Source organism: Schistocerca cancellata, chromosome 3 (genome assembly GCF_023864275.1).
Source record: "Schistocerca cancellata isolate TAMUIC-IGC-003103 chromosome 3, iqSchCanc2.1, whole genome shotgun sequence".
Lineage (NCBI taxonomy): Eukaryota > Metazoa > Arthropoda > Insecta > Orthoptera > Acrididae > Schistocerca > Schistocerca cancellata.
The window spans coordinates 743,219,960-743,243,826 of record NC_064628.1 but is presented as its reverse complement, the minus strand read 5'-3'; the positions used below and the strand labels follow the sequence as shown (position 1 = coordinate 743,243,826).

At 39.5% G+C, this 23,867-nt stretch overlaps 1 protein-coding gene and 1 long non-coding RNA gene across 4 annotated transcripts in view; one reads left to right on the top strand and one right to left on the bottom strand.

Annotated features, from left to right (window-relative positions):
* The window catches only part of LOC126175763 (uncharacterized), a 37,243-nt gene extending 16,666 nt beyond the window's left edge, over positions 1-20,577 (top strand). The window contains exon 2 of the long non-coding RNA XR_007535612.1: positions 20,410-20,577. This is a non-coding gene — a long non-coding RNA (uncharacterized LOC126175763). The remainder of the gene's footprint in view (positions 1-20,409) is intronic.
* The window catches only part of LOC126175759 (bridging integrator 3-like), a 57,291-nt gene continuing 39,974 nt past the window's right edge, over positions 6,551-23,867 (bottom strand). The window contains exons 2-4 of one of the 3 annotated variants that reach the window (XM_049922729.1): positions 21,978-22,185; positions 18,609-18,783; positions 6,551-8,193 (exon numbers count right to left, since the gene is read on the bottom strand). In XM_049922729.1, the coding sequence (XP_049778686.1) occupies positions 7,654-8,193; positions 18,609-18,783; positions 21,978-22,117 (855 nt within the window). In that variant the 5' untranslated portion in view covers positions 22,118-22,185 and the 3' untranslated portion in view covers positions 6,551-7,653. Of the gene's footprint in view, positions 8,194-18,608; positions 18,784-21,876; positions 21,900-21,977; positions 22,186-23,867 lie in introns of those variants that run through there. The other 2 variants (XM_049922731.1, XM_049922730.1) reach the window with 2 other exon arrangements.

Here is a 23,867-nt window from a genome sequence, read left to right as displayed (position 1 = left end):
AATAAATAAATGAATGGCCACCTCCAACTTGTGACTAAGAGACAGCTGGACCACCCAGTTGCTGAGCATCCTATCCAACACCATGTGCGTCACTTTAATGACTGCTTCACAGTCTGTGTCATTTGGATTCTTCCCAACAACACCTACTTTTCGGAACTGTGCAGTTGGAACTCTCTACAACATATACCCCATTACCATAACCCTGCCCCCGTGGCCTTGGCCTCAACCTTCACTAGTCCCTACCTTCCACCTGTGTATCCCCTTCTCTGTCCCCTCTACAGTACGCACATGCCTTCTAACGTGCAAATACACCTACAAGTCATTTCCTCTTCTCTACTACCTGCCCCCCCCCCACCCCCCTAACACACACCCAACTGCAGCACAGCCTCTCCTGATGCTGCACCTAGTAGCCCTATCCTGTCTCAATGTCCCTGCTGCACTCTCCTACAGGCAGCACTAGCAACTTTCCCCATCCCTATCCTGCTATCCCTCCCCCTCCCCACCCAATGTCATCTACCCCTCCTTACGCTCACCACCCACCCTGTTTGATTGCTACTCACATCAGACACAGTCAGGCCTTAGCACCTGGAGACAGTAGCCATATCTGTGTCTCTCTCTCTTTCTCTCTCTCTGTGTGTGTGTGTGTGTGTGTGTGTGAGAGAGAGAGAGAGAGAGAGAGAGAGAGAGAGAGAGAGAGAGAGAGAGCTCTACTTCTCAGGAAAAACTTTGTCCAAAATCTTACATAATTCTAGTATTCTTTTCATTGTGCCTATTGTGCCTGTCTGTGACTCAACACCTCCTTAAATAAAGCCAAAAAAGTTTTCAATATAGTTGAGTACAGTTTAATTTGCACTTGTATAGTTGGCAACTTCAAAATTCCCTCTTTCTCCCTGAAAACAAAAAACAAAAAAATTAAGTTATCTGTCATTTAATTAACTTTCTTTCTCAAATTTCTTTGTCAGCTCTTTCTTCTGTTTAATATATATATATATTTTTTAATAAAAGGACTCTTTTGGTTTCTGTATTTCATCAAGCATGTATTAATACAGTTATATCTCCATCATCTAGGTAGCTGAAGGTGGCAGGGGTAAAATACAGGGAGTGAAAGGCTATTTACAATTTGTACAGAAACCAGATGGCAGTTATAAGAGTCAAGGGGCATGAAAGGGAAGCAGTGATTGGGAAGGGAGTGAGACAGGGTTGTAGCCTGTCCCCGATGTTATTCAATCTGTATATTGAGCAAGCAGTAGAGGAAACAAAAGAAAAATTTGGAGAAGGAATTAAAATCCATGGAGAAGAAATAAATACTTTGAGGTTCACCGATGACACTGTAATTCTGTCAGAGACAGCAAAGGACCTGGAAGAGCAGCTGAACGGAATGGACAGTGTCTTGAAACGAGGATAAAAGATGAACATCAACAAAAGCAAAACGAGGATAATGGAATGTAGTCGAATTAAGTCGGGTGATGCTGAGGGAATTAGATTAGGAAATGAGACACTTAAAGTAGTAAATGAGTTCTTCTATTTGGGAAGCAAAATAACTGATGATGTTCGAAGTAGAGATGATATAAAATGTAGACTGGCAATGGCAAGAAAAGCGTTTCTGAAGAAGAGAAATTTGTTAACATCAAGTATAGATTTAAGTGTCAGGAAGTCGTTTCTGAAAGTATTTGTATGGAGTGTAGCCATGTATGGAAGTGAAACATGGACAATAAATAGTTTAGACAAGAAGACAATAGAAGCTTTCGAAATATGGTGCTACAGAAGAATGCTGAAGTTTAGATGGGTAGATCCCATAACTAACGAGGAGGTATAGAATAGAATTGGAGAGAAGAGAAATTTGTGGCACAACTTGACTAGAAGAAGAGATAGGTTGGTAGGGCATATTCTGAGGCATCAAGGGATCACCTATTTAGTATTGGAGGGCAGCGTGGAGGGTAAAAATCATAGAGGGAGATCAAGAGATGAATACCCTAAACAGATTCCGAAGGATGTAGGTTGCAATTGGTACTGGGAGATGAAGAAGCTTGCACAGGATCGAGTAGCACGGAGAGCTGCATCAAACCTGTCTCTGGACCAAAGACCACAACAACTATAACATCTAGGTAGCTAGGAGATTTCAACCTTGCAATGAGACCAGGTTTCCTTGACTTTTTTTTCTTGTTTTGGTCCATACTACCACCTCCTAAAATATAGAAAGTAAATAACCTGTAGTAGAAGAGTTTTGTTTCACAGTACCAAAGATAAAGAAGCATTTGTAGCTCTTAAGGTATTCATTTTAGAGCACAAGTTTACTATTTTTTTTTGCTTCAAATCACCATTCCTGGAATATCCCTGAATACTGACCATTCCTCTTGGGACAGCCTGTATAGACAGCTCTTTTAATATACAGGGTGTCTCATTTATCTTGACCACCTTACATAACTGTTGGTCCAGATGCAAATTACAAAATGTTTCAAGCAAGTGTTCTTTAGCCGGACGAGGGACATCAATCAGCATGACTGCTTTCATTGTAGCTTTGTTTTTTACAAAGATGTGAACAGCAGTATGAATTTTTTAAATGGCACCCTGTATTTTTTATTCAGTAATTCATTTCCTCTCCTAAAGACCTATTCAAAAATGTATCACTGTGTACCATTCACTGAAACACAACGATATTAATTACATATCACAACATTGATGTTGACACTCCCAGTGCTTATTGCAGGTACTCAGGGAAATGGAACACATCCACGTGCTGACGTTGACAGTTGATAAATGTAAACATAAGTAGAATGCATACCCGTCATTCAGTCAATCATTATCAGTTGGAGAGTTGTGAGAGTAGAATGTACACCAACGACGAGAAGTTAGAAATGCTACTCATCTATGGGGAATGTTAAGTTAGCAGAACAGTAATTGCAATACTGTTTTCTTATGTACGGGTACAGTTTGTTTACCGATGAATGTTCCTTCTCAAACGAAGGACAGGTAAATACAAGGAACATGCATTATTGGTCCAGCGACAACCCACGATGGCTTACCGTATTTACTCGAATCTAAGCCGCACTTTTTTTCCAGTTTTCGTAATCCAAAAAACCGCCTGCGGCTTAGAATCGAGTGCAAAGCAAGCGGAAGTTATGAAAAATGTTGGTACGTGCCGCCACAACTAACTTCTGCCGTCGAATATATGTAGTGCTACAAATACTGGCGCCAAAACCTCTGCGTCAGTAAATAAATTTAAAAAAAAAAGTGGAAGACGAGCTTTTTTTCTCCGCCGCGAGTTTCGACCACTGCATTTTCATACATTATCCAACGAAGTAAATACAAATTCCGTATTGTTCATTCTCGAATGTAGCACAATTTCAGTGTATTACGAAAATCTGACTGGCAAGACTGTTTGGGATGTTTGTCAATATGGCCAACTCTACGTTCTGAATTTTTTCCTATCTGTGAGAAGAGATGGTTGCTAATAGGAACCTGATGAAATATGAATCACATACAGTATTCTCTTCATCATAAGAATAATACGAATATAAACATTTTGCCATGTATTCTTTCGTGTTTGCTGCTATCTCATTTAAATCCTGTCTGCCTAATAAACTACGAAACTAGAGTGAGACAACAGCAAACGCGGAAGAATATACGTATCGTGTCATGTTTATATTCGTATCATTCTTACAGTCAGAAATGAAGCACGGCAAATGACTAGATTTTTAAATCTAAGATGACTCTAATTTCTGTGCAGAATTTGATGTAATAAAGAAGCGGCCGCAAAGATTTTCAAACGGAGAAAAATTTTCGCCTAACTCTCGTTCAGAACATGTTCTATTATACGCAGTCTATTATTTGATTCTTGTTGATCATTATCAAAGAAAGCAGCAGTGTAAGTAACAACAAATAGCAGTCTCTTGCCATTGTTTCGCTAATGAGACGATTCCTCAGCGCGTACAAAAGCAAGCCATGCCGCGTGCCGCGACAGGCCGTAAACACGCACTATCACAATGCGACAAACAATGCATGACACAGTGCAGTAATGCATTTTCAGCTTAGGAGTGACGCAAACACCTATAACAAAGAAAACGGCATTTATCAGATCAAAGAAAATTAGCAATCGATTCAAAACAGACGAAGCACGTGAAAAAGGAAGGGTACCCGTATAAATACGGACGGAGCGCCTGACGCATAGCAATGGCTACGTGGTAAAGCTTAACTGCTAAGCTTACGACGCGAACCAAACTACTGTAGCTGTATCGTCATTCATTCGAACTAAATTGTGTCTCATATTACAATGGACCAACTTCGTTTCGATTTGGAGGTGCGGCCTAAAACTTTTCTCTCCCCTTGAATTTCGAGTCTCAAATTTCAGGTGCGGCTTAGATTCGGGAATTTTTTTTTTCCTTTATTTCGAGTCTCATTTTTCAGGTGCGGCTTAGATTCGAGTGCGGCTTAGATTCGAGTAAATACGGTAGACAGGTGGAACATCTCGCATCACTAAGAGACCAGAATGCTTATGTGTTATCAACACAATGGATGTCCAGCACATAATGCCTTGTGTGCATGTCGTGTTCTGAACAGAACACATCCTGCCAGATGGATTGGTCGAGGACAAACAGTTACTTGGCCTGCTAGGTCTCCTGATTTAAATCCTCTGAACTTTTTTCTTTGGGGAAGCATAAAAGACGTTGTCTATCGCGATATTCCAACAACTCCAGAGGACATGCAGGAATGTATCCTGCTTGCTTGTAATTCTCTTTAGCAGGCAACAGCAGTAAATAATTCTTTCATTCAATGAGTGCACCAGTGTATCGGCGTCCTGGGTCACCGCTTTGAGCACCTTTGAATGTTCTACCATTGGGCAATGGTACAGGAGAGTCAAAGTCAATTTTGTGTTAAGTTTTTACTTAGTTTTCATTTGTTTACTGACAACTCCAGCAAGTGGATGAGTTTGTGATCCCGGCCTCAAAGTCAATGTTGTGTTATATAATTAATAACGTCGTGTTTCAGTGAATGGTACACCATGATACATTTTTGAATAGGTCTTTATGGGAGGAAATGAATTACCGAATAAAAAATACAGGGTGCCATTTAAAAAAGTCATATCGCTGTTCATATCTTTGTATAAAACAAAGCTACAACGAAGTAAATCATGCTGATTGATATCCCCCTGACGGCTAGAGAACATTTGCTTGAAACATTTTGTAATTTGCATCTGGACAAACAGTAATTTAAGTGGTCAAGGTAAAAGGGGCACCCTGTATATATATATTTTCATTTTTACAGACCATTATTGAGTTACACACTCATCTTCAGCAACTGTGTATTTTGAAACTTCCTGGCAGATTAAAACTGTGTGCCCAACCGAGACTCGAACTCGGGACCTTTGCCTTACGCGGGCAAGTGCTCTACCATCTGAGCTACCGAAGCACGACTCACGGCTGGTACTCACAGCTTTACATCTGACAATACCTCGTCTCCTACCTTCCAAACTTTACAGAAGCTCTCCTGCATACCTTGCAGAACTAGCACTCCTGAAAGAAAGGATATTGCGGAGACATGGCTTAGCCACAGCCTGGGGGATGTTTCCAGAATGAGATTTTCACTCTGCAGCGGAGTGTGCGTTGATATGAAACTTCCTGGCAGATTAAAACTGTGTGCCCAACCGAGACTCGAACTCGGGACCTTTGCCTTTCGCAGGCAAGTGCTCTACCATCTGAGCTACCGAAGCACGACTCACTGCCGGTACTCACAGCTTTACATCTGCCAGTACCTCGTCTCCTACCTTCCAAACTTTACAGAAGCTCTCCTGCGTACCTTGCAGAACTAGCACTCCTGAAAGAAAGGATATTGCGGAGACATGGCTTAGCCACAGCCTGGGGGATGTTTCCAGAATGAGATTTTCACTCTGCAGCGGAGTGTGCGCTGATATGAAACTTCCTGGCAGATTGGGCACACAGTTTTAATCTGCCAGGAAGTTTCATATCAGCACACACTCTGCTGCAGAGTGAAAATCTCAACTGTGTATTTTATTTGTACGTCCTCTTTCATAACTGTTTGAGGATGTGCTGTAAACCACATAAAATTATTACAAACATCTCCACAAACATCTTCGAAAAATTACACAAGAGTCTTCATGGAATTCTATTTTCAGCAAATTCTTTTTGCAATAAAAGCTGTGGTGCTTCCAAAAATTCCCATCAATAATGAAAATACACATTACGAAGATAAAGGAACATGATAAATTGTGCTAAAAACAGAAATAGGTCTGTAGGATGTCAATTTTAATACGTAGAATGGTTTTCATTAATTTGCTTCACTGGTAGCATTAACATGATGCCAGCTGGAACCTACATAGCTGTGAAGTGAAGGAGCCATTTAGTGTTATCCAGCCCATGTCGCCTGCACCAATCATCTGGCTGAAATGAAAATAACTTACTAATTCAGGACAAGAATGCCTTCTGCTGAGGATACAATGAACTAATTACAATCTCTTTTACCAGATTTTTATGACAGTAGTTTCTTAAAATGTACCCTCAAAAAAATTAAAACAGAACATTTTTTAAACACTGTTTTTAATAGTTGTATCAAATTTGAACAAAAATCTGAGAGCAATAGAATTACTATCAAACCATGGAAAATTGGTTATGAGTATAACTTTTAAAATATATGTATTCTTTAAATTTTGACACAGTTAGTTACATTATTTCTGTACTATGTAACTTATTCAGTAATTAACAGCTGACATGCTTGCAGGCACGAAATGTTAAGTACATTTGGTTTTAAGTAGTAAGTCAAGACTCCATTACAATGGTTATTATTTTTCATTTTCTTTCCATTAGTTCTGCAGATGGCCACTTACAATAGAAAATAGCCAAATCTGGAAACATGAGAGTAACTGGGCATGGCAATAATTTTTTTTAAACATTCGTCAGTCACAGATTTTTCCTTTGACAATATGCCAATTCTACCAACAATTTCTGTCTATTGCAATAAATGCTTCACACAAGCCCTTTCGTACTGGACTGCAAATCTTGTTTCTTTGTACCTTTCAGGGAACACCCCAAAAGCTCTACGCCAAAGTGCAACCAAAATGTGAACAATTTGAAAGCTCTTAATTCCAGTAAACAATGATTGTTAACTGCCTATCACCAGTCAACCAAACTGTATACCTGGGCAATACAAAACTGGAAATTGCCACAACGTGAGCAGTACGTCAAAACTCATATGCTACAGCTACAGTACGACTTTCGTTTGTTAATAATTAACCTGCACTGGCTGTTTGCTATTAAGAGCCAGGCTCTGCCTTCCAAAAAAAAAAAAAAAAAAAAAAAAACGGACTTAGATATATGGTCTTAAACAGATGACAGCTAGGGTTCAATCTTGCCATTGAGGTCATTAGAAACTGAGCACAAACCTAGATTGAACAGGGTTTTTCTGAAAAGGAACTATCTTGGCATTTGCCTTAAGCAATTTAACGAAACTACAAAAACCTTGATCAGATAGGATTGCAACCCTACACCTTCCAAATGGGAGTTCAGTGCCTTAAACTTTGTAACACCTGGCTTGGTGGATCACAGCCGAACAGGACAAAGAAAATACGTAGCTGTTGAAAACTTACATATCTTTTGTCACTGTTATTTGTGCACTGTTATCTAGAGCAGAATATTGTACGTATTATGTATGTACTGAACTGCCCTTGGATTGTTTCACAATTGACAGAGCCCTTATTTGTGATAACTTTGATTGAACAGACTGCTGAAATTCTGACTCAACAACTGCGGCAGAAGAAGGAGAACCTTTTGCCGCAGATCCTGATGCAGGTGTAGGGACAAGGAGAGTAAAGAGTCGTGTAGCCTCCCCATAGTAATCCAGCTGAGCTAATACAAGGGCTTGCAATGAAGGCTGCAAATAATCTATACGGCGTGAATAAAACTGTGTAACATCTGACAAAAGTGATTTGTGACACACTATAAGTTCCTCTGCAGCTGTCTCGGCAGTCTTTTTCTCACGTTCTAATTTAACAACATTGCTGGCAGTTCGTTCACGTTCTTCAAGGCGGCGCACTTTTGCAGCAGCATTCTTCCATTCTTGTACCAACTGTTCACGGCGATGAAATGTGGCATCAATGTCACTGAAGAAACTTCCGTACTTTTTTAATGGGTCCAAGAACCCCTGTTGACATATTTTAGATAATTCTGGAACATTTTCTACACCCTGTAAAAAATATAAGAGACAATTCAGAGACAAAGTAAAAGTCTTTTCTTGCAATAAAACAACAACTTAATACAAATCTGCAAATAAAACATCTTGCTTACTCCACAACAAGCATACACTTCACTGTAACATCAATAATTTTCAGTTCTCGTCCCTGTTGTGTTACTTAACAGTTTCTCCACTATGTGCTTCGTGCAACATGCAAGAGCTAAATGCTAAATACTTTGGTCGCATTGTGTCACACTACTCTTCCATTGGCTTCACTTTTGTTTTGTGATTGTTTGAAGAAATAAATGGTTGTATGCAAATAGAGTATATTTGCAACAAGCCTCTGTATAATATACATACTCAAGATATTGCCTATATGGGGAATATTTTGAAACAAGGAGTAACAATGTGCAACACCATAGACCTTATACATTTTTCTTGATTCTTGCAAGGAGAGGGCCCCAACGGGGAGATCGATTTTTTGAAATTGTCTATGTGGTGATGTCAGTTAAAATCCCAGATATCACACGCTGCAGCCATTAACCCAGGTGGGCCCTCGTCTGCGAGTAACTGAAGAAAGCAAAATTCAGAATTTTGTGTGACACTCAATAAAGTTAAAAAAATTGTATTCTTTAGTCTGGTTGAGGAGGTATTGAACAGAATTGGGGAGAAGAGGAGTTTGTGGCACAACTTGACTAGAAGAAGGGATCGGTTGGCAGGACATGTTCTAAGGCATCAAGGGATCACCAATTTAGTATTGGAGGGCAGCATGGAGGGTAAAAATTGTAGAGGGAGACCAAGAGATAAATACACTAAGCAGATTCAAAATGATGTAAGTTGCAGTAGGTACTGGGAGATGAAGAAGCTTGCACAGGATAGAGTAGCATGGAGAGCTGCATCAAACCAGTCTCAGGACTGAAGACCACAACAACAACAGTCTGGTTGCGTGGTGTAACAGATAGGGTAATAGCTTCACATGCAAGATGTTGTCGGTTTGAATCTCATCAGAAGGATATATCTTTTTTATTTAATTAATTGGTTTGAAAGTAACGGAGATTTTTAGAATCAAGGAAGGATATATTTTCATGAGCGACATGTTTATGAAAAAACTTAATCAGACTTTCTGTGTACTTGAGGAAGGGTTGCTTATCACAGCAGGCATAAAAAGTTCAATGATATCTGCTACTAAAGTTGGGTGTCCCCCCCCCCCTCCAAAAATCTATGGTGTCAAGTGAGAAAAAGGTTCGTATAAAGCCCCATCCAGGAAGGGGAAATGTTGAGGTTTTGGAAAAAAGAAACATACTGTCTTAGACTTAATTCAAACTCATTATGAAATCACAAGCAAACAATGGGAAAGTTTTCAGTGTTAAACATTGGGAGTCAGTTCTCACAAAATAACAATAAAATTTTACGATGTTCCACTATGTGGCTTTCTAAATAACATATAGAAAAAGAGGAAACAATGAAAAAAGTTATCCAATAATAAGAACTAAGTCATAGAAGTAAAGTGGTGTGTGTATTTGTCACTAAATAATGTGGTGTGTCTAGGGCCTCCTGTCGGGTAGACCGTTCGCCAAGTGCAAGTCTTTCGATTTGACGCCACTTCAGCGACTTGCACATTGATGGGATGAAATGATGATGATTAGGACAACACAACACCCAGTCCCTGAGTGGAGAAAATCTCCATCCCAGCTGGGAATCGAACCTGGCCCCTTAGGATTGACATTCTGTCGCGTTGACCACTCAGCTACCAGAGGCGAACATTTGCCAATTGTGTGGAATAATTGCATTAAGATGACTCATTATCAAAGCATGACAGTACAACTGATACACGCTATCATGTTTGAATACGCATATGACCAAACGACTGAATGAAGCAGCCCTTTGTCCAACATGTCTACGAGTAATGCTCTGTCACTCACATTCATGTAACACAATGAATACTAGTCATTGTAGAAAGATCCTAACTGACATGTATCAGAGATGAGTGTCATGCCTTTCCAATGAAAGTAAGTTTCAAAACAGGAATTGATGTTGTCTGTGAATGCAAGTCCACCTCAGCCAGTTTCACAATGAACAGTACAAAGGGAATTGCATGCAATGTATATTTGGATACAGGTACCTCACAAAAGGTCAGTGTCAGTTCTCACAGCAGTAAAAGCAGCATGTCTTCATTGGGCCAGACAACACGGATCCTGGACAGTAGCTGACTGCTGATGTGTAATGTAATCTGAAGAGTCACGATTTTGCCTCTTTTCAATTGATGTATGGCATTGAGGGCAGTTCAATTATCCTGCAATGTGTGGAGGAAGTAGTGTATGCTGCAGTTTGTTCTGTTATGTTTTGGGAAATATTTGTGTACCATGACTTGGGACTACTCATTCACATAATTGTGAACATGAATCAGAATGTTCATTTCAATATTCTCAGTGACTAAGTGGTGCCAGTCTTTTTAAATCTTTATGATTGGTATGGTGCGCACACTCCAGCCTTCCAAAATGCTACAGCCGTTTTCAGAGGGCAGCTTGCATACCCTCCTGGTTTGACAAACATGCAGGTATCCTACAGCACCTCAACAGGACTACTAAATTACCCAATCTTAATCACACAGTGGATGAGATTGACAATCAACATCCCCACAACTTGGTAACTCTACAGGATGGACATGCCACATCTGAAGAAACTTGTGCGATTATCAAGCCAAGAGGCAACGTCACATTGGTATTAGTGTTATATCTCCTGTTGGTTGTGAAAATGGAGCCTGCATCCATAAGCATGGCTTAAAACGAGCACTCTACCATCCAACCTTGCTATCCTCACATTGCCTAAAGTACCAAATTCTTCTCTCACTGCAAATTTAATTTGCCTTGGCCTCGTGCCTGATCACAGTAGTGGTTGCCAAGAATGATTAAAATCAAGCACAAGAAGAGACAACAAAATTCTACTAAAATGTGTCAACCACGAGCTCAATGAAACATAAATGTTTTTCATAGACTCACTGGGAAACATTTACACGAAGGCTCACTCATTTAATAAATTAGAAAACTATGAAATGAGTGGCAAAAGTGCTATTACCATAAAGAAACTGTTAAGGTACCAGCAGTCAGCCCTGTCAGTAAGGAAGAACAAAACATAGGAAATCATGGAACACGGATCAATATAGAAACAAATGGAGGAGAACAAGAAAAATTCTTTCGAGTTATGGTACCTGGCAGTAGAATATTTAAGATTATCTTAGCAGCAGCATAAATGCCTCAGTGGTTCGAATGCAATCATAATTACAAGTTCCTGTCATAATTCTAATGTATCAATTGTCACAACTAGCTAGCAACAAGCCTGTAAGTGTTTGTGCTCGACAAAACTTCTCAAATCCTGAGGTATTAGTCCCACAGGTAAGCTACAGCAACATGGTGCCTAAGCTGTAGGCTCACGTGGCCTGGAGGCTGACTTTATGAACTGCAGAAGATATGTGTTACCTACAGGATACTAACAAGCAAACTGAGAGTGATCTATAGTTTTGGGTGGCACCAAAAGAATACAGTTGATAGTCCAGAGAGCTGTTACATTTTAGTGCAAACCTATCCAGGTTTATTTTCATAACTTTGGGAAGGTTGCTCACAAGCAAAACTCCCCATCACAGCCCCCTCAGATTTAGTGGTAAGTTGGCTGATTGGATAGCCTGTCAAAAACTGAACAGAGATCAAGTATGAAAACTGGAAGGAGGTGTACTGAACTGTGGAAAAAAGAAGAAAAATAGTAACAGCGAATGGTCCAAATTTAATATGTGCTATTTCGAGGAACATGAATGTCTGCTGTGCCAAGGTTATGTGGTCAAGATGTTGGACTAAAATGGCAAAGATTTGGGTTCCAATCTCACTCGTTCCTTTTTTTTTTTTTCCCCATGAACTTTCCACCCAGACATTGACATGTCTGTTCAATGTATTCGTATTAGTATATGTGCCATGGTGTTTGCAACAGTGACTTGTAACAAAAGGATCTCCAGATGCACATACCCAATATTTGTTCTATGCAGGTATCACATGTTATGCCTCTTGTGTTCCATCTTGGAAGTCTTAACTCCTGACTTCCCTTGTTGTAACATAGTTCACACCCATTTATTTTTTGTTTTCATTTATGTGAGAGGTATATGCAGGATCCTGCCTGCTGTCACTATTCAACACATTTATTTGCAATGGTAATAATGTATATACTTACCATATGAGTCATATTCTGTGGTGATACACAGGTCGCAAAATAAGCTTTCAGGGAACAAGGCCTTTGTAGAAAATAGACAACAGACATTGAGTGTAGTAATGCATTACAAATTTTTTTGACAAAGGCCTTTTTGGCCGAAAGCTTATTTTGTTGTGCCTTTCTGTGCCTCAGCATCTCGGCTATGTGGTGAGTAACAACTACCCTTTTCATAATATTGTTGCATCTCATCCTGGATTAACCATTGTTTGCTATGCTTTAATTACATTAATTATTTATCAAATTCCAGCACCCCAGACAGTATGTCATCATAGCCTGACTAATGTTTTGTCGGGTGTACTTATGTGGATTATTAAACCTACAGGAACTAGGTCCACTGAAAACTTCACAGCCTTGCAGCAATGAAGTTGAAGAACCTCAAATATTAACTATTCCTGCATAACAGACCCGCTTTCTAAACTCTTATTTAATATATCAATGTGTTGGCTTAATTCACATACAATCAGTCTAAATAACATTTGCACAAATGGATATTTCACCTTTTTTATCACTGCAATAATGTGCAAACAAACTAGAAGCTTCATACTCTGATGCACCAAAGTAATCAACCATTTGCATTACGCAAGAATTGCTGTGTGACTTTTATTACACATAAATATCAGTGTGATACATATGGATTCACACAACTACTAAAGAAGTTAAGGTTATATGGACATGAACTATTGTGTCAACTTATGAAATTCAGAAACTTCATATTATGTAACATTTCTTTTATTGTTAAATGGAAAGATCAGAAAAGTGAACTGATATTTAAAACTTTTCCAGGGTACAGACAGTTCTCTGATACTACAGATAAACTGCTGTAAGTTGGTAACTTCCTTCCATGCATGATATTTTGGTGCAGGGCCTTCTGTCCATCCTCAGTTCCACTGTCTCAAACAAATCTGAGGTATAAACCATAAAATATTTTATGGTTCCCATGAACTGACCCAATGTATCGTGAAAAATCTGTGTCAGAACAAAACTGTTTCCCCCCCCCCCCTCTCTCTCTCTATCGCTCTCTCTCTAACAATTAGAAAACTGTTTGCGTTCCACAATTATTTCACATTTTGCTCTATTTTGTGATGCCTGTGCAGTTTACCTTTTCATGCTATCCCTACGTAATAAACCTTACAGCTCCTGCAATTTCCTGTGTTTGTCTGTATAAGGTCAATACCACAAAATGTGAGAGCAATTTTTTTTAAACTTTTTCCATTCAATATAATTAGCCCATAACAAGCCAAGATTAAAATTGTGGTGTAACATTACAAGGAAGTACTTATCAGAAACCGGTAAAAAACCAAATTGAGCACTACATAACTGAGAGATATATAAGATATCATTTCGTTTTTTAAACAATGGAAACTCCATGTAGGAATATCAACAATGTAGGAAAACACAGATGGCTACTTTCTGTAAAAAATACACGTCATGGCACTGGTTCCTTCCTCAGAAAACCAACCTTTCAGTAGAAGAAAGACCAGCCACACACAACCTCAAAACAAATCCTGACTTACATCCTACCTGTGGACAAAGATTCCACCATTGTTGTTATGAATCAAAATGACTACCTAGCATAAGGCCTCCGCCAATTATCCGACTTCTCCACCAAAAAACTCTGCCAAAGTGATCCCATCACAGAAGTCAACACAAACTACAATCTCTGCTTAAAGCATTAGGCCATTCCCAGAACATCTCCCTAGAATCTATTTCCCTCCTCACCCCTATGACACCCCACACACCCATCTTCTACATGCTCCCTAAAATCCCCAAACCCAACAATTCTGGATGCTCCATTGTGGCTGGTCATTGTGCCCCCACTGGAAGAATTTTGGTCCTCAGGGACCACTACCTCCAACAAATTGCCCGTAATCTAGCCTCCCACGTCAAAGACACCAGCCACTTTCCTCACTGACTCTCCACCATCCTCACCCCTTTCCTTCCCTATACACCAACATCCCTTATGCCCATGGTCTTCCCGCTACTGAAAACTACCTTTTCCAATGTCCTTCAGAGTCCAAACCCACTACCTCATTCCTCATACACCTTACTAACTTTATCCTAACCCACAACAACTTCTCATTTGATGGGAAGGCATATAAACAAATCCATGGCACAGCCATGGGCACCCACATAGTACCCTCCTATGCCAACCTTTTTAAGGGTCCCTAGAGGAGACCATTCTAGCCTCCCATAACACCAAACCCCAAGTCTGGTTCAGGTTCACTGATGATATCTTCATGCTCTGGACTCAGGGTTAAGACACCCTATCTCCGTTCCTTCGCAACCTCATTCCGTCTCTCCCATCCACTGCAAGTGGTCCTCCTCAACCCATTGTGCCACCTTCCTACATGTTGACCTTCTCCTCTCTGATGGTTTCATCTGTACCTCTGTCCACATTAAACCCACCAACAGTACCTGCATTTTGACAGTTGTCATCCCTTTCAAACCAAAAAATTCCTCCCGTACAGCCTGGCCTGCAAGGGATAGCATATCTGCAGTGACGAAACTCTCTTGCTCAGTATGTTGAGGGTCTTACCAATGCCTTCACAGACAGGCACTATCTCCCAGACCTAGTCCGCAAACAGATATCCCATGACATTTCCCCTCATACCCCCAGGAAGCAACCACAAGGAAGTGACCCCTTCATCACCAAGTACCGACCCGGACTGGGTTGGGAGTTGTTTGGGGGAAGAGACCAAACTGCAAGGTCATCAGTCTCTTCGGATTAGGGAAGGACAGGGAAGGAAGCCAGCCATGCCTTTTCAAAGGAACCATCCCAGCATTTGCCTGGAGCGATTTAGCGAAATCACTGAAAACCTAAATCAGGATGGCCAGACGCGGGATTGAACCGGTGTCCTCCCGAATGCAACCTGGACTGGCACAACTGAACCACATCCCTCAGCAGGGCTTTGATTACCTATCATCTTGCCCTGAAATGAGGAAGATCCTACCCAAGATATTTCCCACCCGTCCTAAAGTGGTGTTTCATCACTCACCCAACCTCCGCAACATCCTAATCCATCCCTCTGCCACTTCCAATCCCAACCTCTTGCCACAAGGATCACATCCCTGTGAGACCGAGGTGAAAAACCTGCCCAGTACACTGATCCAGCACTTCCTATTCCAGTCCTATCACAGATTTATCCTACCCCAACAGGAGCCAGGCTACCTGCAAAAGCAGCCATCTCATTTACTGGCCCTGTTGCAATCATTGCACAGCTTTTTATATTGGTATGACTACTAACCAGCTGTCCACCAGGATGAACGGACACTCCAAACTGTGGCCAAGAGCAAAGTAGACCACCCTTTGGCACAACATGTAGAGGAACATAGCACATTTGATTTCAGTGGCTGCTTCACTACTCAAGCGATCTGGATCCTACCTTCCACCACCAGCTTTTCTGAACTGTGCAGATGGGAGTTATCCTTACAACACATACTCCACTCTCGTAATTATCCCGGCCTCAACCTATGGTAACATACTGTCCCCACACCCTCCACCCAACAGTTTCCACCCCTTCTGTCCTATCATCTCCTCCCCATTCTCATCTCCAACCTTGTGTATTTGCAGCTCTCTGTCAACATGATCCACCCATTTTTCCCTGCACCTCTCCTTTTTTGCACCTTTTTTTCCCCACCTCCCTGGCCCACAACCTCCTGACACTGCACAGGTTGGCAGTCAACTTCCTACATACTCCACAAGACTGCATTTGTCTCTCTCCCCCCCACCCATACACTACCATCCCTTCCCCACCCCCTCCAGATTGCTGCACGCAATCCCACATGATGTTGCACTCCCGCTAAAGATGCTGGAGTTGGTGGTTGTGCATGCATGAGGTGTGCTTTTGTGTGTGTGTGTGTGTGTGTGTGTGTGTGTGTGTGTGTTTCACAGGTGAAGGCTATGGCTGAAAGCTATGCGAGTGTCTTTTAATTGTGCCTGTCTGTAACTTTTCATTATTTAAGTTTCTTCACATATTCTCTGCTCTGATGGTATGGTTTGGCATGTTTTAAGTGCACAGTTAAAATCATGTTTTATGTGCGCAGTTAAAATAAGAGTCTAACAACAAAGAATAAAAATAAAATTACATGAAATGTATTTGTAGTTGTGGATACTGACAACCACCAACTGTATAATGGAATGACGACAATGAAAATTTGTGCCAGACCGTGACCCGAACCCAGATTTCCTGCCTTATGTGAGTGGCTGCCTTCAACTCATTGCATTGTACTTCTTACCAGGCACTGCAATATAATATTTATCTGTCAATACCATGCAGCAACTTTCAATTAAAATGTCCTCCACCTGTAGAGGAATTACATAATATGTAGTGCAGGTTGTGATGCACGAATGACGACATATGGACATGTGGGTCTGGCCATGGGTCATGTACAGATAGCCAAAGCGGTTAAGAAGATCGCTTGAATAAAGCAGGTCTGAGACCAGATTCAGCATAAATTCTCATTGTTGTCATTCCATTATACAGCTGACGGCTGTCCATATTCACAACCATGAATTATTTGCAACTGTGAATACATTTCATGTATTTCATAACGACTGTAGTCATGCAGTGCCTGTTCCTTTGGAATTGCATGTATGTCCAAAGGAACACTGAATCATACTTCTTAACAACACAGCACTGCAATATCATAAACATAAAATTGATTACTTCAATAGGTTTCTGGTGTTGTATATATCTATGTTCATGGACTGTTATCATTTGACACCTTTCCTTGTGAAAATGTACACTGAAATTGTATGTGTGCACAGTACTGACATGATTACGGGGAAAGATAGATGCTTCCTATTGACAATTAAACAAACCTTTGGGGAAAAAAAAAAAAAAAAAAAAAAAAAAAAAAAAAAAAAAAAAAAAAAAAAAAAAAAAATGAAACAGCTTTACGAATACTAAGAACCATATGGCATGATAGTATCAACAAAAACAGAAAATCTGGAAGGTGGGAGGAATATAGGGAAGGGCAATAAAGGGAAATCAACTTGAGAGCAACAGTATAGACAGAAAGAGCAAACAAATAAATATGAAATGTGAGATATGATACTGCAAGAAGAATTTGAGAGCGCACAATGGCCTAAATTGAAACAAAGCCCTTGGAGAAGATGAAATTCTCTCAGAATTATTGTGATCCTCAGAAGAACCAGTCATGACAAGACTATTTCACCTGGTTTGCAAGTTACAGTGTTAGAATTACTGAGCTATACGAAATAAAATCATCATAACTTCTGGACGGTTTGCATTAGGACATTCAAACTGCACGGTTGGCCATGTGGCATGATGGGAGTTAGTATGAGCAGTGACCGAGTTCAAGCTGAAGACAACCAGTCAAAGTGTGCTAAATATCAATAATTTGATTTGCAAGTTTGAGAAAACGGGTAGTGTTTGTGATGACAGTGTTGGAAATGTCCACTGGCATGGGCCTCGATTGGCCGCCATATTCTCCAGATCTGAACACATGCTACTCCTTTTGTGGGGCTGTAATAAAGACAAAGTGTACAGCAATAACACCAAAACCATTGCCGAGCTAAAAAGAGCCATTCTGGAGCTCATCAACAGCATCGATGTTCAGACACTTCAGCAGGTCATGAAGAATTTTGCTGCTTGTCAGCGCTACATCATCATCAGTGATGACAGGCACATCAAACATGTCATAACCTAATTCTGAATATTTGTAGTGACATTTGCATTTGACTAATGTGTGTGCATGGCGTAGTTCATAACTCATTTACATTTTTTTCATATAGTTCAATAACTGTCACCCTGTATATGAGATAGGCAAAATATCCTGCAGGGAAGTGAGAGGGTGGGGGAATTGGAGGAACAAACCTAAGCATGAATACGGTAAACAGTTCCAAGAGATGTAGATTATAGTAATTATTCAGAGATGAAGGTACTTGCACATGATAGGCTACTGTAGGTAGCTGCATCAACAAAGTCTTTGAGCTCGAAAGCAGAACAATAACATAGTGCCATAGTCTGAAAAGATTATTTGCATTCTTGAAACAGGCATGACTAGATGTAATACATAGACCTATGTCTGATGATTTGTATAGTCATCCAACTGTGAATGTGCAGAAACATTAAGCAATTGAAAATGGAACACACAAGTTATGTCTGCATTTGCTGAATTAGTTTTATTAGTATTTATAAAAAAATTACCTTAACAGTAACAGTATGGTAATCATCAACAATTGTGCGAAATCTTTCATTTTGATGAGACAGTGGACTTGAGCTCAAATCAGCACTAATTTTTTGTTCAGCTTTGCTGAGAGCTCCAGCAATTTCCAAATATTTTTTCATCTCTTTTTGCAATCTTCTTGTGATCTCTTCCAAACTGTAATTAAAGAAAGACCATTAAAATCTCATACAAAAGACTTTTTTTTAATGTAAATCTGCTTGTCTATATGGGTACGTAGAAGTCACAAAGCACACAAAGAAGTCATGAACCACACAACTGCACCAGGTGTCAGTGTGACAAATGGAGCAATGGTGACTCAATGCACGCAATGTTAAATACAGAAATTTCTGAGGTTCATTATACTAAACTACTATGCTTACACAAGATCATCAAAACAACCAACACTGGGTTAAAAATAGTTTTCTTCACTGATAGCCACTGTACGGTAGTAGCAGACATCCTGAGAAATTAATCAACAGATTCTGAAACAACGGGAATCCAGGTGCATAACTGAGAAGTTGATTTTTTTAAAAGAAAAAGCAATAAAAAATGTAAAACCTCTTTAAAATGGCAGTAAGTGTACCATAATTTTTACACAATCAGCCTTCCACAGAGAAGATTTAACTGAAAAATTGGAAAAAAATAAAAACAGCTTTAAATAACAGACAGAAAATTTTATGAGACATTTCCTGCATAGAAATGCAAAGGGAAAGCAAGCAATGAGTCAGGAAGTATTGTAGTAGATTATGGATACACATAACAGAAATACAGTGACAAGCATCAGCATAAATCATAAAATCATCTGCAGGTTGAACAGCACAGCAGCAACAATAAATGGATCAATAACAGAAGGGACCAAAACATCAAGAGTGAAGCAACAGTAAAGAGAAATTTGGAAAGTGAATTAAAGTTAATGGAGAAAAAATTTTAAGTTTGATGTTTGCATTAACAATGTAATTCTGTCAGAGACAGTAAAGGAATAGCACCTGAATGGCTTGGATAGTGTTTTGAAAAAGAGATTATAAGGCGAGAGTCAATAAAAGTATAACAAGTGTTATAGAAAGAAGCTGAATCAAATAAAGTGATGTTGAGGAAATTAGATTAGGAAATGAGATACCAAAATTAGTAGATGAGTTTTTCTGTTTAGGCAACACTGACGACAGCCAAGGTAGGGAAGATACAGATGTGGACTGGCAATAGCAACATATCTGAAAAAGAGAAAATTGTTAACATTGAATATAAATTTCAATATTACGGTCTCTTTTCTGACGATATTTGAGGGACACCAAGGCTTGAGACACCAGTAAGTAGGTTTAAATTAATGTAGATTGCACTACTTATGTATAAATGAAGAGGTATGCACAGGATAAACAATAGTCCATGTCATATAGGAAGGCAACCCAATTTCCAGCCATTCTGCACATTGCCCCATTACTGCTGGCAGCCAGTAAGATGCGTTCTCTTTCCATTCACCTAGCTGCAAATTACTGCTAGATGGCATGAATCTCTCTCCTGTAGGCTGCACTGTTGGCATACTCCAATGTGACCATTTCATTCATTCACAGAGCGACTGCATTATTCACTTAACCACTGGTGATATTTTCTGTAGCAGTGTAGCTGTGAATGTATGAGGGCAAGCCAAAAATTATCTACACTTTTGCCATAACATTTTTTACATTGCGCACGTTGTCTTCTGTCCCCGCACATGTCATTGTTGTACTGTTGTGGTAATGCTGTGACAGTTTGATCTTATTTCCGCCATTGTTCTACCTTCTGTTGCAGATATAGCATGGCAGTTTCATTACAAGTGAGCAACAAAGAGGAACAACAAGTGGTGATCCAATTTCTCTGGTCAGAGGGTGTCAGAGGGGCAAACATTCATTGCAGACTATCATCGTAATGTGGGAGAAGTGCACTATCGCATAAAACTGTGTTTTTGTGGATCGAGAAGTTTAAAAGTGGTCGAACAAGTGTAACACATGAAGAGGGAGTGGGATGGCCATCAAACTCCACTACAGATGACAACATGCAGCAAACTCGAGAGATGGTTCTGGTAAATAGGCGAATCGCTATCAATGAGGTAGCATCCACGTGGAATATCAGCCATGGCTCCGCCCATCACATCATTCACGATGAGCTCAGTTTCCATTAGGTCTGTGCACAGTGGGTACCAAGAAAGCTTACCGACGACCATAAGCTCACCCGTGTTAGGGTATGTCAACACTTACTTGCTTCAACAACAAAGGTGATGCATTTTTGAGCAAAATTGTCATCAGAGATGAAACATGGGTGCATCACTACCAGCCTGAGTCAAAGCACCATAGTATGCCGTGGAAGCACACGTTTGTGCAATTTCTAAATAAATCTATCAAGTGACAGCAATAATCATGAAATGCTCCAAAAGCAGGCAGGTGAGAGCAGTTATTTACCACATTTATAACTTTTAAAAATCTGAATCTAAACGTGGGGCTCGTACTGTTGACATTCTGATAACACAAGAATGGACCACAAAGCATGTAGTGTTGGCAAAGAAACTATACAATGAATTGTAAACAAAAGTGTCACAACTGTAGAAATGTCAGGAGTAGTTGGTTTCAGGTCACCTAGAAGGCACTGAAGTAGCAACAAATCTACAATGCATATGGATGGTTTTGACAAGGATGTTTTACACTCTGTTTCTGAAATGTATATAAATAGCAGATATTCGACCTCACAGAAACTTGTTAGTATTATGCATGAGGATATTGACTTCAAAGGTAACACTTTATCAATAAAAATTTTTTTAAAAGATATTGGTTTTAAATATTTTAATACTTGTTCAACATTGCATTATTACTCTGATGAAACATGGCTGAACCAGAATCATTCCAAGGAAACTGCTGGAAAATGAATGATGGCACTGGCAGTTTTCAAGTTCCCGTAGGAATAGGTCCTCAGATAGCTGTTGTGCCTGCTATTCTTCTTATGGTTTTGTTCCTGAGCGCAAATTTGTACTTAGGTGTAAGAAAAATAACAGTGATCACCATTCGGAAATAAATGCCGTCACTTTCAAGAAGTGTTACACAAAACAGTTCTTGCCATATCTTGCTGCAAGGTCCATCTATGTAATTAACAATGGCAGAAAAGCAAATTTTGTGCTCTGGCTTTAAAATAAAAATATTCTGCACAGTACAAGCCAGACACATGCCAAACTCCTGCAGCTTGCTAATTTATACAACTTACGCTAGAAAACCTATGAACTTAACTTACATGCACATCAATACAGTCTCACACCATACTCCGACTGGATTAATTTGGGCATAGGTTAAAGGTTATGTGGCAGGAAAGAACGAAACGTTCAAGATACAAACACTGAGTCACTTGTGCATGACACCTCACACAATGTCTCTCCTGCTGCTTGAGCAGACTGTGTGTGAATTGGTGAAAAGCTTGAAGATGAGGTCTTTAACAGGGAGGTGAAGACAGATATAACCCTTGAACCTATCTTCATAAATTTACAATCAGATCATTCGGATGCAGTCTCAGATAACAGTGATGATCGTATTATGATGTCAGAATCTGGAACAAAATAAGTAATGACAATTCTTGGTTTTAAGAAATCATTGTTTAAAAAAGTTTGTTTTTCAAAATACCAATTACATAAATAGTGTATGACAACTTCCTAGCCTTCATTGACTGGGAATTAGTAACCCAAGAAGTATGCAAACATTCACTTGTTATGAGTGACATAACTATGATTTTCGACATATTACCCAAGGAGAAGCAGCTATTTAGTTAGTTAGTTTTGAATTTTAAGCTTTTTGCTGCATCTAATGTGCTCTACTAACTCGTGAGAATGTGGCTGGATAAATCCATCAAGAACTCTGATATTTTGACAGGTAACCCCACCTGAAATTTTCAAGGCACAAACTGGAAAAGCCCTTAAAATGATAAGAATGATCATTTGCCAAGATGTCGCTAGTTTTCAATGAACTTGTCAGATGCATTATTCAGAAAGAAGATGGTTAGTTGTTTGCTTGCACATGAATCACAAATACGGTCTCTCACTGTAATGTGGAATAAGTTAGATTACACTCACAATGCCTTTTTTTTTAAGCAAAAAATACGACAATATTTGACCATTTACACAACAGACTTCCGATTTAACCTTTGCCAAGTATAATTCTTTTTTACGCACAGTAATTTACACGTAACTACATTAAAATACACCTGCACAAATGCATTATAAAAGTACGCTGTTTTAAGAAATTCTATGGCGTAGGAATTGTCAAGAAATTCCCATTTATGTTTGAAGTTAATTTTATTATCTGTTAAGACTCTTTACTTCAATCGATAAGCTATCAAAGATTTATTTGGCAAAATACTGTACTCATTGCCATGCCACATTATGGATGACTGATGGTCAGTGTAAAGAATCTCACTTTAATTATTGTAATGATGAGTGTTACTGACATTTCAAATTGCAATTGATCATTGAAAACAAACTTCTTGTAGCAGTCAGTGTCCTGTAAGGCTGTTGCCAGTATGCCTAACTGTTTTATGAGCGGTCTTCAAGAGGTTTCTGGAGTGAACATCACAAATTATCCCTATTACATGGTTCTATGTGACCAACACTTTATTCCTCTTAAAAAGAGTGACCAAAGAATATGATGTCATAACAAAGTAGTGAATGAAAGTAGAAAAAGTCAATCAGCTTTACATTTTCATCTTTAAGTCTACTGTTATCTGTAAAGGAAAAGTTGCAGAGCTTGGTTGATCAAGTCCTTCAACATGTGAATTCCAATTCAGGTTTTCTCAATATGTGATTGTGTATTACATTTTTGCTTTTAATCAATTTTGATGACCTTGTCATTAGACAATCGTTTTTTGAGAAAAATTGGACTTGACGTCTTCACAAAGCAGCAGAAGTTGCTTTCACCTTCCAACATCATGCAAAATACAGCACCGAAACAGTGTTGTCAATCTGTGAAATGAGATCATCAATCTGTGAAATGAGACTTATCTCATGTAGATGATTGATCAAAATCAGTTGCATGTGTTGTTCTCCTCAAAAGTATAATATGATGTACCATAGTCAAATGAACCTGACTGTTGTTCACAGGAACATAAGACTTTATTTGTCCCCTCCCTGTTCCCATGTTTACGCAAACCACTTCCCCTCCACACTTCCCTTGTGCTCCCCCATTTCCAGTGAGCTGCCTTCCTACATGAGAGACTGTAGTGGCAATCTAACCAAGCTC